Here is a 17,078-nt window from a genome sequence, read left to right on the forward strand (position 1 = left end):
AATTTGAATTTTTGACAATTGCATCCAATCATCCTCACCTTCCTCATTTGCAAAGGATCTATAAATCCACTATATTCTACATCCTACATCTCTTGTTCTTTCAGGTTATTTTCTCATTTTGTTTTCCATAATCATGAAAGTGATAAATAACGAGGGAGAAAATGAGCAACAGACAGCGGACAACGTATTAGTCCAGGCTGTATCACCTTAAATATAGAGGATTATATCAAAAAATCTAATAATAAAGTGGATGACTCAACAGTTTCTCATAAGGAAAATTACATTCTACATAAGCTAAAGGTAGCTAGAGATGTGCTTTTATGCAGTCGGTCTTCCTTTTTGTACCACAGTAATCTCTCAACTTTAAAGGCCTAAGTAGCATAACTGAGAGCCAGTAAGAGGTGTACAACATGGTGATCAACATTTAATTAGCTCTTTAAAATGTACAGCTTTGCTTTCATACATAATAAGGCAGACTAACATCAAACAGTCAACTTTTGAGCATTATTAGACAGAGGGCCAAGAGGGCTTTTGAGAAACTGGACAGCTGCAATAACATCAGGAGCATGCTTATATTATATAATATAATTGTGCAGAAATTTTTAATTTAACTGTTAAAGAAAAAAAAAAAGAGAAGTACACTGATCGGGGTAAGACACTTTGGTGCTGCATCAAGTTCATACTACTCTGCTACCACAAAATGAACTCTCAATGTAACATCTACTGCTTCTTGCAGACACATCAGCTTATTCAGAGCTGGCTTTGACACCTACACATGGCTTGAAATGCCTTATTTAATCACAGCTCAAGTTACAAAGATGCAGTGTGCTGGAACAACATTACAGCGTTAAAAGATGTTACTACAGTATACTAACAGTTGGAAGTGGAGGTTTTTGTTCCTTCACCACAGTTAACTCCTATAGTGTATGGCCTTGCGTCAGTCATTATCTCCTCAGGGTCTACTGAGGTTTTATATGGACAGAAAGGCTATTAAGCACACAGGTAGCCAGGAGATGCAACAACACTCAAGCAGTCTTCACCTTCCCTTACTAGGTTCTTCCAGTCTTTCCACAAGACTGGAAGACCTCCATTTCTATGGCAGGACAAAACAAACCAAGCAAAGCAAAGCAAAACCACACATCTAAGGTGAACCCTTGCAAGGAGAATTCCTGAGCAGCTTTCAACAAGACCAGAGAACATTCCTGAAGAAAATGAAGTATGACTACAGGAAAAGAAAATGCTGGGAGAAACCAAATATGCCTAACATGCTCCAAAAAGTCTTAAAACAACTGGTAACACAGCCACGAAACTGCTTACCTCTGTCCACGTGTTTGATAAACGTATTATGATTCTCCAAAGGCTGTCCCAGCATTTTCCAATGAATGTTATCCTTTTTCTTTAAGATTATCTCTACTTTCCCAACTTTTTCAGCAATATTCACTAAAAGAGAAAAGGTTTCACACTGTTACTTTTAGTTACATTTTGTACAAAAAAAAATATTTTACCCTTCCATTATAATGAAATTTTAGAAGGATTAGTCATTTCAAGATGCACAGAATTAATCTGTTCAATTAAAATATCAAATTAAATGTACTTCCAGCTAGCTTTTTATATTGTTCTACAATGCATTTAAAACAACAAGCACTGACTTAATATGCATAATTAATGTATCTTATTTACTAAATACATTGTGAAAAGCTTCACAGCCCATCTGGTCAAAAAAAAATGCTCATGAATTCAGAGTCCTTATTTACTGGAAGTTGGTAACTACCACTATTTACTTCTTCCTTTCTTTTCAAGAGCATTTGAATGAAAAATTAAATCCAAGAAAATCCCAGTCTAAGCAAAGAACAGTTCACAAATACACAACAGAACTAACTTCTAATTATTTTAACATTTAGTCATACTCAGAGGGATCAGAGCACCATCAACTTACTACTTTCACAGGCCCAAATGCCACAATTTAAAAAAAAATTGTTCAGCATTATGGTTTGATTTGATTGATTGTGTCAGAACCTTGTGGTAAGCAAAGCTAAAGTATCTGATGAGTCAGCAAAATAAACTGAAATCCCACATTCTGGTATTAGAAGAGATACAGAAGTGCTGCAAGAGACAGAACTTACCAGCCAAATCTTCTTGAACTGCATGATCCAAGTCTGAAATAAAGAGAAACTCTATTTTAAGCAAAAACAAAATTACATTCTAGTCATCATATATACATACAGTATATGGCTAGAAATACTGAGTGAACTAATGAGCCTAGAACCCTATGCATCTTTATCTGGCTCTGAAATTCCACTTGTGCATCATATCAGTCCCAGTGATTTCTGCAGGCCTAATACATAACATTAGGCAAGGCATTATCTTCCCCATTACTTTTAAAAATGACTCATGTAAAGCTACCAATCTGCATTTACCTAAATCATTCCACTTGCCCTTTTTCAATAAGGGCATTTTAATAACCATCGAAAACACACTTGAAGAAAAACTTTACACGACTTTTACATCAATTTCTTACTACACCTTATTCCACATGTAAGGAGTTCAGTATGTACTAAACAAATGAAGATGTGAGTTGATAAACAATGTAATTCCTTTACACCAAGGCACTTTAAAGTACTCATCTCTAACGAAAGAGGAATAAAATATTAATTGGTATATGTAAAACACATATGGTCTGATGAGAGGATTTTAATAAAGTAGAATGAAAATTCAGTATTTTCAACTGCAAAATTACAGTACCTACCAACTTCTACAAGATATGAGTGGTCATCCATGATGATCTCTCCCCTTAATCGTTTGTCTTGACAGTCAACTATCACCAACTCTGCATTCATATCCTTTCATAAGCAAGGAAAAAAAAAATTAATTAAGTTCTCCCAGAATTGGAGCTGGATCACAACTGCATCTTGTAATTCTCCCTTTCATAAAGTACACTTACCTTCTGCCTAGTATATATGACAATGGTGATCAAACTATCTGTTTGGAACCAGTCATAACTGTAAAACAAAAGAATACAGTGAAGAAGAAACATATACTTTCTTTGGGCATACCGAAACATACTTAATTAGAAGTTTTCAAGCAGAGCTTCCTTTATGAATTTACAAGCCAAATACGTTATTTACTATTTTTTTAAGAGATAAATACAGAGCCAATAACTTTGAAAATACCATTAAAGTAAGAACAGTCTAATTATGCATCCTGATAGTCAGCACGTTGTAGCTAAAATTATATGGCATTGGTTTTACTTAAAAAGCACGTGCATCCTCTTTTCAGCATACAAACCTTCCTAACAAGATGATTAAAATCCTTGACTCCAGAGAAAAGTATTAAATAGCCAGGGTGGCTTCCAAGAGTTATAGATTCCGTGCACATACCACAAAACCACAGTTCCCTTCATCTCCCCAAATCAAGGTTTTACATTCTGATGTTCCCAAGCTGCCCAAACCTTGTAATAAATCCATGGTAAGGTAAGAAACAGAAAGCCTTCAAATGCTAATTGTTTGTATGGCCTTACACTTGCCAAGAAGTAACTTACCCACCCAACCCCAGAAAAGCTATTCCTTTCTCTACCCATTTTCATGGGGACCATACATCTGACAATGTCATGCCTGGCTCTCCACCACAGACATCTATAGTTCTCACTTGACTTCCAGCTAGGTTGCAATCCCAGCCAGTGAAAGTCAACAACAAAAATTAACCCTTCACATCTACGTTACTGCTGTCTTCTCCCTTCTCCAATGTCCTAACCACTTCTGTCTACTGTTTGGACTCCTGGACCAGAAAAGAAGGCAGAGGGGGAAGACGCCCCCTCCAGCAGACATTCCTAACAGCCAACATGTTCTAGGATGCACACCTTCCAGTCATACACCAGAACATGCCAGACATACATGGGAAGAAAGGCAGCAAGGTTTGGAGAGCACTCCAGAAGATAAGCCATGTTCCAGGTGTTCGCAAGCCACAGTATTTTATGATTGCATGTAACTAGCCCAGAGATTACACATTCACAGGAGATTTTGATGCAAAGTGAGAAACTGAACCTTGGTGACTCAAGGCATCACGGAGTTAAATGATAGCTCAGTGACAACAGCAGGCCTATCACAGTGGGGTTTTAGGGCCTGCTTTGCTTTGCATATTGTTGAAACTTGAATACAGCTATCACATGTTAATATATTCCAGCTTGAAATGAAGTACTTTTTCAAGGCATGCCAACTCATTCATTTATGGACAAATTAACTAAAGTCAGAAAAGTAATCAGTCCAGCTGGAATCACTTTCCAAGAGTTTTATCAAGAAGCAAGGCTGAGGAGCCTGCAAGTATAAGCCATACATTTGTATACAATGCAAGGCAGTGCAAGTGTTGGAAACCAACAGAGCAAGCCAAGAACCTTGCATCCTCATCTGCCTATACTATTGATATGACCTTTGGCAAATTGTTTAAACCTGAACTTATAAGAAGATGGTAATGATATACACTCATTTAGCTGAAACATCAAGAACTAACCATGGAAGAAGTTGCCTGCATTTACTAAGAACTGCACAGAATTATTAAACAGAATGTTCAACAGACAATGAAAGAGAAAGGTTTACCTTGGAGTTAAATCTTTAGCGGAAGCACTAAGTACTTTCTTCTCAGGAAACATACCTACAAAGAGCAGAGAATCATTAAAATATTTGCTATGGTGCTTGCTTAATAGAAATCATAATCAGAGATGTTTTGGGGTTGTTTTTTTTTTTTTTTTTAAATTGAATGTTCTAGATACCCCTCCACAATATTTAGTGGCTTTATTTCCACAGGCAGCTGGAAGTATCCATGTACTTTTTAAATTTTGTTTTTATTCATGAAGTTCTACTTCAGAAATTAAGAGTTCCATATACCACAGAATCTGTTTGTGCAGCCCTTCTGGTACATATAGCTTGGTCTCAGTTCCACCTGTTATTAGCTTGTGCTTTCACACTTTTGATAGTGAAGCATGGAAAAAAGGTTATGTGAATGAATTTCCTTTAACAGAGCTATTTGCTAGAACAATTCAGATGAACTAATTCAATTTGGGACGTCTGGTCTAACCTAATTCACAAGTAAAATTTCAGTCAGCTAAGCAAAGATATCAACCTTAATCTCTCTACTATGCACTTTGCTAGGAATTTTCACAGAATTCAGCCACTCACTTTAATTATTAAATAACATGAAACAGTCTGAAAAAGCCTTTGCTGGGAGGCCACACTTGGTCAGTCTTTGAAAACGTCAACTGTTCTAATCTCTGGCCTAATAGAAACTGAACATATTTGGCAAAAACTTGAGCAGAAATGACAGATAAAAGCAACTGCAATCCTTCATCAATTTTAACACAAAGAAGTTATAGAGAACCATGATGGAGGAAGCTGCACAGACTGAAATATAGTATGATTTGTAACACCGCATGAACAGCGGGACTCTTCCTGGACAATGGTTAGGCAGAGGTTTAAGATGACAGTTGGCAAGTGCTGGTTTCAAGCCCATTCAAAGGCAAACCTTGCAAAGCTGAAATGGCTATGCATAAAATAATTAACATATGAATTCTCGGTTACCTAGATGATTATCTTTTAAACACCTGTAAATTTTGTAGTTTGGCTACAAACTTAAACACAGTAATTGAGTGGGAATAGATAAAAACAAAGACAGCCACTCTGGTTTAATCCAATCTGTCAAAACTATTTGATCATCCAGATGGGGAAATTAACCCAAAGCAATTAAAACTCGCTGGAATGACTTACTCTTTGATCCTTAATTACCCCTAAGTACACACAGTCTGCAGCTGCCAAGGAAGCTAAATGGCAGAGCAGTCAGAGCATTGCAAAAGAAAAAGCAATCACCTAATGATAAAAGCCTTCCCAAAGACTAAGCCTTTCTTGAGGACATATGCTTAGGTTGGCCTCCATGGATAAGAGGAATTCATGGTCATACACACTCCTGTTTGCTTTTGCAGGTCAACAGAAATATATGAACAGCCAAAATAAAATAGAACATTCTGGCAAACCAAGTTATTTATGAATTATTCTGAAATACTGTAAGGTGTTATGTGAAAACAAGAAGTCACACTGCAATAAAAATACAATGATTCAGGTGATCAATGAACCAACTAAGGAAAGTGCTCTACTGGTCATGGTGGTCATAAAGAAAGGAAAGCTGGTGGTGAAGCCAAAGCCTGATAGCAGGCATGAAATGAAGTAGCTTAAGATGACCGGGATGAACAGCAGAATTAGAACTCTGCATCTAATGAGAGCAAACTTCAGCTTGTTCCAGCAAATGCTTTGCAGAATCCCATGGGATAGCAAGGCTAGTGATAGTTTCTCACATTATCCTCATAGCCACATTGGAGAGAGCTGGGTTTGATAGGTGGATTACAATCTGGGTAGAAAATCAGTAGGACTGCCAGGCATAAAAGGTGTGATCAACAGTACAAAGTCCAACTGGTGGCTAGTTACAGCTGGTATTCCCTAAGGAACAGGGAATGCCAATACTCTTCGCTACTGTCATTAGCAACCTGAAGGGCACACACTGTCCCACTGTCAGGAAGCATGTGAGCAATAACACATCACGGGAAGCAGTTGAAACACGAAAGGTTATGGCTACCATTCAAAGGGACTAAGACAGACTGAAGAAATGGGCTGACAAAAGCTCCATGAAGCTCAAAGGCAAATGCAAAATTTTGCACCTGCGAAAAAAATAATCTGATGCAACAAAGTAAGTGGGGAGCCTGCCTGGATAGAAAGGAGCTTTGCACAAAACCTGCCAGAGTAGTAGACATGCCCAAGTAGACAACTTGGGCAGATACTACATCCTTGTGGTGATGAAGGCCAACTTTATCCTGGGCAAGAGCATAACAATCAGTTCAAGGGAAGTGATTCTTCCTCTCTGTTCAGCATTTCTGAGATCACATCTGGAGTACTGTATCCAGTTTTGGCTTCCCAGTGTAGGACAGACATTGATATACCAGATAAAAGTCCAGGGAAAGGCCACAAAAATGGTCAGCAGCTGGAGCACAGGATATATGAAAGGAGGCTGAGGGAACTGTGTTTCTTCAGCCTGCAGAAGAAAAGGCTAAGGGGGAAATCCAACTGCAGTCTTCAACTACCTAAAGAGAAGGGGGTGGGAGAGAAGGAAGTATAGAGAAGATAGCCAGACTATTCTCAGAGGGGCACAGCAGAAGGACAAGAAGCAATAGATAAGTAGCAGCGAAAATTTTTGTTATGTATATGGGGAAAAAAACAAACACCAAAACAACAAAAGAAAAACAAAAATACGACACCTCTTCCCTTCCCATGAGAGTGGGGTTGCTCATGAGCCATCTGATGTAGTATTGAAGTTCATCCTGCTTTGAGAAGGAGACTGGACCGAACAAGCTCCAGATGTTCCTTCCAATCTGAACTACTTTAGGATGCTCTGAAAGCTTTCTGTACATATTGTTTTCTTTGTTCTTAGAAGGCCCAGAACAAGCTTGACACATATTTATAAACTCCAAATATGACTAAGAAAAATAGAAACACCTATATTATGCTAAAGAATTCCAGCTGTTTGATTAGTTTTCTGTACTTGAAGCTCTAGCTCAAACTCTCCTCCCATTACCCTTTTCCACACTCTAAGTTTTTTCAAGGTCTGATGTGTATATACTCAAACATAAGCTTGTTTTCAGACAGTGGAACTGCCCAAGTAATTTTTTTTTTTTTTTACTATTAATATTACAAAATTCATCATCATAATAGTTTGGGTGAAAGAAAAATTAAGGTTCGCTCAAAAGTGCAAGGCTGAAAACAATTTTTAAAATATATCTTTGATACATATTTGTTCTCAAACAAATATGAAGTTTTCAGGCATGCTTTGGTAATGGCAGCATTTTGAAATTTTGATGTCTTTTGTTTGAAACTCAAGTATGAACAGAAGCACATTAGGCTACACACACGTTGATTGTTATCACTAGCAATATATTCTGAAAACTTCAACTTTAATTGCCCCTAACATTATATACAATCGATGTTCACAAAAATCAAGGATACATTTAAGTTGATTGATCTAAGCATACTCCAAATATGATTATTATTTATACATTTTAGATTGAGAAGACAAAAATGTCTTCAGTAGTGCCAACAACTTCCAAAAAAATCAGAGCCCATGGCATATGCTTCTCTTGCACACTTTAAGACAGTGATGCTTACATCTAGACTAATTCTGACTTAAATTTACAAGTGCTAAGCACCGAGATGCAACAACTGAATATGAAAAACCTCATGGAAAGTAACCTCAGGAACCGACCTATCCTATTTTGGAAAAAGTCTTGCTGAACAAGTAAACTGAATACAAGAAAGCAACAGTATTTTGGCCATTTCATTGGAAACTACCATCAGAATAATTTCCTATGTCTTCTGACAAGTCACATAATCTGAACAGAAGTTATTGCTAGGAGCAGGAGGGGAAGCAAGATGGAAGAGAAAGGGAATAACACTTATTTCTTTTTACCTGGAACGACTGTGATTATGAAAGACACATAGGAAAGCTCTGGACAGCTAGACAAGCACAAAAACTAAGGAATTCATGAACCAAAATAACCAAGAGGAGAAGAACATAGAAACAGATGGTAAAATTAGCCTTCTACTTGAATACAAAATATTTATGTGTATTTAATGACTACTAGCTGCTAGTGGTATCATTCTGATAGATTAAAACAGAGTTTGTTTTCTAATTCTCCCTGTCATTCAAAGCAAGATTAACAGGTTCCAACAACTTGTTTGTTGCTGAAGGAAAAAAAAAAAAGTCAGGCAGGCAGCAGACCCTGTGAAAGTTTAGCGTAACATCTTATAAGGCTAAAGAGCAAAATAGGAACAAATAAAATCAGTCTTGCTTACTTTTATATGATGTATGTTTGACTTTTTGTGTAGCTCAATGCTTGTGCATACTGAAAGGTAAACTGCATTTTAGAAGTCAAATACAACATTCACAGAACACAAAGGGAGGGCAAGGAAGACAGCATGAGAAAGAAGAAAACAAATGGGAACTCAAATTCACCAGAAAAAGCATGAACAAGTTACCTTCTCCTCATTATGCCTGGACTTGCTGAGACACCACCCTGAGCATTTCTCTGGCTTCATCTTAAGACACATCTCGGTTTCTGCCCCTCCTGCCACTCTGAAATTTGAATGCTCTAGACTCCTCTTCCAAAGCTTCAGCCTAGGCTTTTCCATGACCTATTTGCACCTGTCCCCTTTCATGCCAATAGGTCACCCTTGAGTTCAAATTGTATTATTTCCTGTCACAGGTGTTCATCTTATTTGCCCCACCAACATACCCCATCACACCTCATTTGATGTGACTTCATAAGCCATATTCTTTTAGGAAGCCTCTTATACTAATACGACTAATCAGTCTGTAACATTTCCCTAAAAGCATCATAATCAAATGCATAGTTCTTGATAACTAGCAACCAAAGCTACACTCAAGGAAGGGCTCAGTGAAGGCTTGAATGCTTCCCCATCTCTACAAGGACTACCATCAACATCCTGATACATTCACAGGACTATACTTGCTTCTCTTAGAGCTACACCAATTGTCAGATGAGTCATTCTCACAGTTACATCTCAAGTAGTTCAGTCATGCTGTGATCAGCTAATTCACTTCCATTTCAAGTCGTTTCCCAGTGATGACCTTCAGTAGAGACTTACTAATTTTAAGTGTTCCCCAAGATCTTGTCTTTTCTCTGCTACTCCAGCCCCATGGCCACCTAGCTTTTCTGATACAGATAAAGATCAAAAAGTCTGGCAATTTTGTAGTGGCAGATTTCATAGCACACAGTAATTTGTGACCTATCTTTTCTTGACTTGAGCAGAAAGCTTGTCCATCTCATACCTCCCTTATTTATACTACTCTACTGCAGTCTAGAATACTTTTCAACACTGAATTCATAATACCTGATTAGGATTTTGCCTTCTGTAATTTCCACAGATTACTAAAGCCTCAACATCAGATTTAAATATAAAGACAGACAGAAGTCTGGATAAACACTGCTCATTCGATAATACTCAAATAAGTTTAAGAATTACTCCCCACCTCACTCCAGGTGAATACTTACTATTAAGCTGTTTCTTCTCTTCAGATAGAGTAGAAGAAATCTCTGGAAGCATTAAGAAAAAACAACGAGCATGACAGTAAGAAGTTATAGCACAGTACTTGCATACGTCATGCTAAAGAATTAAACCAAAGTAAGGATCTCCAAATAAACCTTCCAAAACATTAAGAAATTGACCAGGACACTTCAGATATCAAGAAGTCACAAATAAATGCAGCACTGATTACCATTTCAAAAGATTATGTATAATTAAAAAATACTATGTTAAAAATGCCAAAAGTTGCACAGCACTAAAGGGTAGGAAATGCAAGAACTCTGGCACTTCAGAACAAACATCAGAGATTATCTTGTGCAATTATAAACTTCATAGCTAAGGAGCTCGCTAAATCTGTCAGACTTTTGATGAGACTTGTCTCACGACAGCACAGAGTAGACACTGAATCTGACCGACCCAATCCTTGGCAATCTAAACCCAATCCTTGGCAGAAACCCAGGAAAAAAGAAAATCTTCCTATAAGCTCCTTCTGTGAAATGGTTTTACTTGACGAGTTATTACCTGAGTTTTTCCTTAAATCTACACCATTCTGCAACTACTCCAAACAAACAAAAGCAGAAAAAAAGAAGATAAATACCAAGCAAGTGAATTACATAATTTCAATTCATGTATAAGGTGCTCAACTCAAGGGGAAAGGCACTGCACCTCTCAGCCACGTACCCTGCTCATAGCAAATCTATGGGGAAACTAGTCCTCTGGATGTACCAAAGCCCTTTTCTGCCTTCTCTACATTGCACATCTCAGAATGTCCCAATATGAAGGCCCATTTTATATTCTCTTTTATGAGAGCCAGGTTTGAGGAAGTGGGAGAAACCAATGTGTTCTTCCTGCTGCCTTTTAAGAAAACCAAAATGTGAATGTTTCTCCCCTGTTCTTCTGAATCTCTCCCAGTGCTCTGCATCACAGCAGCCAATGTTAGAAGAAAAATGCCACTATGAGAGCAGTGAAGGAAAGGCTCCTGCAACAAAGCACCAAGCATACAGTATTGCAAAATGACTTCAGAGCTGACCAAGAGCTGCCTTCATCAGAGGCTTTCATGTTGCGCCACTATAAGGTAAAAACAAAACTCTCCACAAAACAAAACTGTCTCCACTCATCAGTGGGACAGTTCACCCCAAATTTTTGGTTGAAGCTATATTTGTCTGTTCATTCTGCTATACACCACTTCAAGCTTTCTACCAGGATAGGCAAGTCATTCACAAAAATTTATTTCTGATTAAAGGTAATTTTTTGTGTACAGATGTCTACTCTCATTTCACGACATTTTAACACACTGCACCAAAATTGGCATTGCAATTTTAAGGACAGTTTGAGGCATTTCCAAGACACAGCCCTACCTCTCTTCCTTGGATGACACCACAGCTCTCAGCCTAATCTCACTGAATTATCAATAATACAATATGCATTCTGACTCCCAAGTTATGTTACCACTGAAGTAACATAGGGACATATACTAAGATGTATCTATGAGAAACACTAGCAGTATTAAAAGATACCAGACAACAAACTAATGTCCATGCTAATGTTTACAGCTGAGTACCCTGAAGGGAAGGCAAGCAGCTTAATGCTGTACAGAGATACTGAAATAATCTCTTACATGCCTGGGTACTGCTGTAGTTGCTGCACTGGCCTTCTCAGCAAGTGCAAACACTATACATTTCAGTGCACAGCTCCACTGCTCTGAAACATCACAGAAGGGACATGCCAGAAATTCCTATTAGTCACTACCATACCGTCAAGCAGCACTCCCAAAAGACAAGCTAGCAAAACATTAACTATCATCAGCACCTTCAGAAGACTCTTCTTTCTTAAAAACACCCTGGAGTATGCAAGGACAAGCTTCAGCTTCCTTAAACAGTTCAGTGAGCAAGTAATTGTACCATCTTCCAAAAAACCACAAGATCACAGGAAACAAAACTAAGCTAAACAACCAAAAGTCTTCCAGCAGTGCCCCAACAAACCTGCCTTACTTGCACTGTATTGAGACTGTACCAAACAGCAAGTATTGATGCTTGCTCTACTGCCAAACCCTAACCCTCTGCCACAAAAAGAAAGCAATTTATACTGTAATTTAAAGGCCTGTCTTTCCTCTGTACTTATGAGCCTATTTAATCTTATATTCAAAACCATGCATCTTAACTCTGTATTTTATTCTTTCATTTTCAAATGCAAACTTTGCTGAACACGGTCTTCTGGAAGGACACAAGACAAAAATTATTGCTGCCTGACGGTGAAGTTCATCAATCACGTTTCTGATAATTCACTATTCAGAAGAGGAGGATACATAGCCTATCAGGAATCAAAGTAAACTGTGAGAATTTTACAATGAAGAATTTCAGCAAATCCAGTCTAATCAGTTTTATTCTTAATTAGCGAAGTTACATGTTTTCAAGCCTGAAATGGCCAAAAGAGACACAGGCAACAGAACAGGTTTTTTACACAGCTGGCAACCTTTATCCTGCAAATTTTATTATAGCAAAATGGATAAAGTAGTCCTATTACAGATGAAAGCAGAAGAAAAAGTGAACAGCAGAAAATGGACTGTCATAGCTGGCAGGGGCAAAGATATGTTTGTTTTTTACTGACTGGCTGTCACAAGAATTCCTTCCAGTTGCAGAAAAGCTAGATTAATGAAATTAGCAAAAGTCAGGTTTACTTTTAAATTTCTAACCCAGCTGACAAAGTGGCAGTAACTTATCTGTAATACCTCAACTTCATGAAGCAGTTATGCTGTCGAGGTTTCTGCATACTTCGCAGCATTTAGCTTAAAAGCTCCACGCTGGAATTAGCTACCTAGCAACATGGAGATGTAAAATACTATTCCCCTTCACGTATAGAACAAACTCAACCTAACTGTTAGGTGATGTGATCTAAGCACTAAGCAAATATGCAGTGCACCTCGTCAGAAGTTGAAGAGCTACAAGAGATGTCTTAATTTGTGAACCAAAGGATGCCCCAGAATTTGAGGAAAAAGAGTTGCAAACACCAATTTTTTCATGTTTTCACTGTAGTTTTGCTAAGGGTCAATATTCAGTAATAGTATCTGCTTCCTAGGTATAGGAAATTTTGGTTTGTAGTCCACAACAAAAACAAATACCAAAGATTAAAGTCTCTGGAAACCATCACCAGCATTTTAAGACAATATACTACATCTCTTGCTGTCCTGGTTCAGAGGAGTCTGTTGTATCAGCAGATTTTTCGCCAAGTAAATTCAAACTAAAGGACCCAATAAAGTGTTCTCGCCATAAAGCGTATTCAAATATCTCAATACATATGCAACTTGCCAGACCTATGTCTGGTGCTGAAATCACCAGATTGAAAATACTGACTTATTTCAAGATGAGAGAGCTGCCTATGACAGTTTGTACCTTGGGATCAGAAGAAGAAAGAGGGATCATGGGGAAAAAGATAAATAAATTATTTCTATATACATATGCACATAACACACACACCTGTTTTCTGATGACTAAAAACAAAAGAAGAAATGTAGCAGTACATTAATTATAGAAGTCTTCATGCATAAAATAGTTTCATCTTCAGATATCTGCTGTAAAAAGACTGAGTATGTGCAACAGCCTTCACCTCTATGCAAGAATAGAGAGTCTCCTTGTAAATATGATGATTTAGGATTTCTCATAATTTCCAGACAACTTTGGAATAAAGCATAATAGAAATAATTTCATTCTTAAAACCCTCACCTCTTGGAGCAGCAATAGGCTTGAGAGCCATTCTCCCAACAAGACATTCCTTCAGCATCGATTCATAATTGACCCAACGATGAACCTATATTAACAAAATTGGTTTTCACAAAATTTGTAATTCTTACTATGTTGTTCTATGCACTGAAATAGAAAAGTTCATTTTTGTACAGGGGCTAGTATAATTCATTTAGCAGATTTTTTTTTTTAAACAGACACTCATTATTGCATTGTTCAGTACTTTTTTTTACTTCTATTACAGATAGCATGTAATCAAATGAAAAAAATAGGACCATGAAAAAGTGACAGTTTAGTTTATTCATTTATGTTTTGCAGTATCTGAACATCATAACCTTGAGCTACAGAAAATATTTCAGAAGAACATTTTTATGATGTATGCTATGCAATTAACAGAATAAAGAACTTGTCTTTACCAGAAGGGTAATTAGTCTTGTTTAGATAAAAGTGAAGGGAGAAGGGATGAAGGAAACAAAGATAAAGAATAGTAGTTTAGACACACAAACACCTCCTACCAAGTTGGTGTATTTCTGTTTGTACTATCACTGAATTATTTGGAAACTACCTATTTTAGAAAATCAAATGAAGTGAAGAAAAAGCAGTAGCTTTACAGACCAGAACTAGAGAACTTGCAGGGGAAATGGATGGCAGAAAAGCCAATTCTGATAGGGCGTCCAGGATAACATCACAAGAAGAGAAAAGGAAACAAAGTGCTGCATGACAGATTTGAATGTTATGTAGAGATTTAAAAATAAAAACTTTAAACTGGACAAGCTAGGGAGACGAGATGAAGAATCCCATCCACAAGTTGTGGTTTCCTCATATACAGATAAGAGAAAGAAATGAAGGATTTTGAATGACAGTTAATTTTTCCAGAAATCTAAGAAATGCTAGCAATCTACCAAACTCTTTAAGAGATCAGTATCTGACAGACACAGAATGCTAAGGCAGAGGGGATAACTACAGAAATACCTCCAGAACAGAAAAGGCATCAGCCAGAAGCAAAAATGTGAACATCGTATTTTAAGGATCTAAACACTGTTTTCCACTCCTACAACAAAACAAACTAGAAAAAAAGAAATATAGCAAGTATGTATCTGAACTTAGTAACAACTTCAGGGGCTTCCCCAAATACTCCTGATGTCAAGACTCGTGTTTCCAAGTACATCATACAGTACAGTGATGTACTGTGATCCAGCTGCAGAATTCCAGGCCACAACTTGATACTGGATAAACTTTTAGGAGAGAAACTCCAAATTTCTTGAAACCAGAGAATTATGCTCAAACCCAACACTTCATTTGTGAAAGGATTAACCAAAGACAAACTTAAAGCTAAAACATCATCACTTCTTTATTTACATTCATTGTTAAAAACATTTTGTAAATAAAGGCATAACATACTGTGATGCATGAAATGTAAAGGGCTAACAGATTTCCTTTCAGAAACAGAAGAGATTTCCTTTCTCCTCTCTCCCAGTTTCTCAGACAAACCTTGTGAGCCAAGGCGATTCAAGGAATGTCAGTTTCTAAAAAATACCAACTCAGTGAATCATCTTTTATGGCACCAGGTTTGCAAGCGATTCCTTACAGAATGTACACCCATTCTACAGACGCTGCAGTCTTTTCAAAACATTTAAAAAAGTGGTAAACAAAAGTGACCAACTGTCATCTTGTGATTTGTTCACAATCAGTTAATAACAGGCCCAGCACTTTTTCTTAGTACTTTGTTTGCTGATAGTGCAGCAGCCAAGTTAATAGACAAAAGAATACTACAAGCATTTTTCAAGAAGCGAAAGTTCTGAGAAGAAAATGCCTCTCAAACAACAGCAATTAGCCATTGTAGTAATTTATTAAGAAGGTGGTATCTCAAGTTGATGCTAGCTTTATTGCAAGCAAAAATTAAAATTAATTTAATAAAATTAAAAGCTAAAAATTAATTTAATAAAATGGTCAAATTGCAGCATCATTCCAACAACATAAAGTCACTTTTTCATTACTGTTTTTTGGTACAAAGTTTAAACTACATGCCTCTTTCAGCACACATTAAGTGCCATTCTGAGTAGTAACCCATTGCCTTTCCTTAGACCTGAAAAAGTTCAAATCACCACTTCCACTGGAATGCCCTAAAAATAATCAGAAAACATGCATTTTTCAAAATACCTTTCAGTGAGCAAGCGTCATTCGCTGCCAGTTGTTCTCACCTGATCAAAGAGATCTGTACCATCAGTTCCTGCTGCTTTCATTAGTTCATCCTCACCACCGGGATGATACTCCATGTATGGTGTGACATTATATACAAATCCTGCAGAAAATGGAATAAAGGAACATGAGAAGCATTTCTACAACCACTCCTATCTCCAAAATCAGCTGAAAGGTTATTGCATATTGAACAGCATAATGTAGACATGATCAGAACAAACTGTATGACTTTCCAAAAACAGAAAGGTAAGTTACACAACCATATAGAGCACAAGATGTATCTTACTACACAGAGGGGCCAATTTTACAGTGCCATACCACTTGTCCTAGTGAACGTCTGGAGAAACCTGCAGGGTTAAGACTTTAACAAAATAAACACTTGAAGTTGAATATGATGTATCCTAGCTAGGGGGTAAAAGAACCAGAGGCTGGTTTAAATAGAGACATAAAATTGAGCCAGTTAGCGCACAGAATTGTTTTCACTCTCCCTTCCAATTAAGTTACTCCTGAAGTGCTGTCATAGTTGTTTCCCTACCACCCATCACCTATGGAATAAAATGCCTATGGGAACGAACCGTCTCCCATAAGGAAAAACTGCTACCATCGGCAACAACATTTTCATTTTTCAGATTCAGCAATATAAAAAACTAAACATAGCCTATGCTTATTAAAGGCTTACAACTCTGGTACCAGATTTGTCCCAGTAAAAGGGCTCAGCATTCCTTCTACGCGAGTACAATTCTTAGCATTTCCAGGGAGATAAAACAATGCTTCTTCATAGGTCTGAAATGATGAAGTCTAATTATTGTTGCTATGCAACAAGAGTAATCAGAGCCTGGAGAATGCAGCTATAAACAGATTTAACTACAGGCATATTGTTGCTTAGAGGACTATTGCAGGCTTAGCTAGCAGAATATTTAAAGATATATAACATTATCAAAACAGGAAGCTACCAGAAGCGGAACTGTGCCACTGCTTTCATAAGAAGCTTTTAACACATTAAGAAGTGTAC

The 17,078-nt window shown here is 37.3% G+C and overlaps 1 protein-coding gene across 1 annotated transcript in view; it reads right to left on the reverse strand.

The window, feature by feature from the left end:
* The window catches only part of LOC104256404 (cytochrome b5 reductase 4), a 43,316-nt gene that overhangs the window by 22,826 nt on the left and 3,412 nt on the right, over window positions 1-17,078 (reverse strand). Inside the window, exons 3-10 of the mRNA XM_059829174.1 lie at window positions 16,069-16,169; window positions 13,850-13,934; window positions 10,100-10,141; window positions 4,590-4,644; window positions 2,942-2,999; window positions 2,747-2,840; window positions 2,124-2,156; window positions 1,318-1,440 (exon numbers count right to left, since the gene is read on the reverse strand). Coding sequence (XP_059685157.1) covers window positions 1,318-1,440; window positions 2,124-2,156; window positions 2,747-2,840; window positions 2,942-2,999; window positions 4,590-4,644; window positions 10,100-10,141; window positions 13,850-13,934; window positions 16,069-16,169 — 591 coding nt within the window. The remainder of the gene's footprint in view (window positions 1-1,317; window positions 1,441-2,123; window positions 2,157-2,746; window positions 2,841-2,941; window positions 3,000-4,589; window positions 4,645-10,099; window positions 10,142-13,849; window positions 13,935-16,068; window positions 16,170-17,078) is intronic.

This window comes from Gavia stellata, chromosome 2 (assembly GCF_030936135.1).
Source record: "Gavia stellata isolate bGavSte3 chromosome 2, bGavSte3.hap2, whole genome shotgun sequence".
In the NCBI taxonomy this organism is placed as follows: Eukaryota; Metazoa; Chordata; class Aves; order Gaviiformes; family Gaviidae; genus Gavia; species Gavia stellata.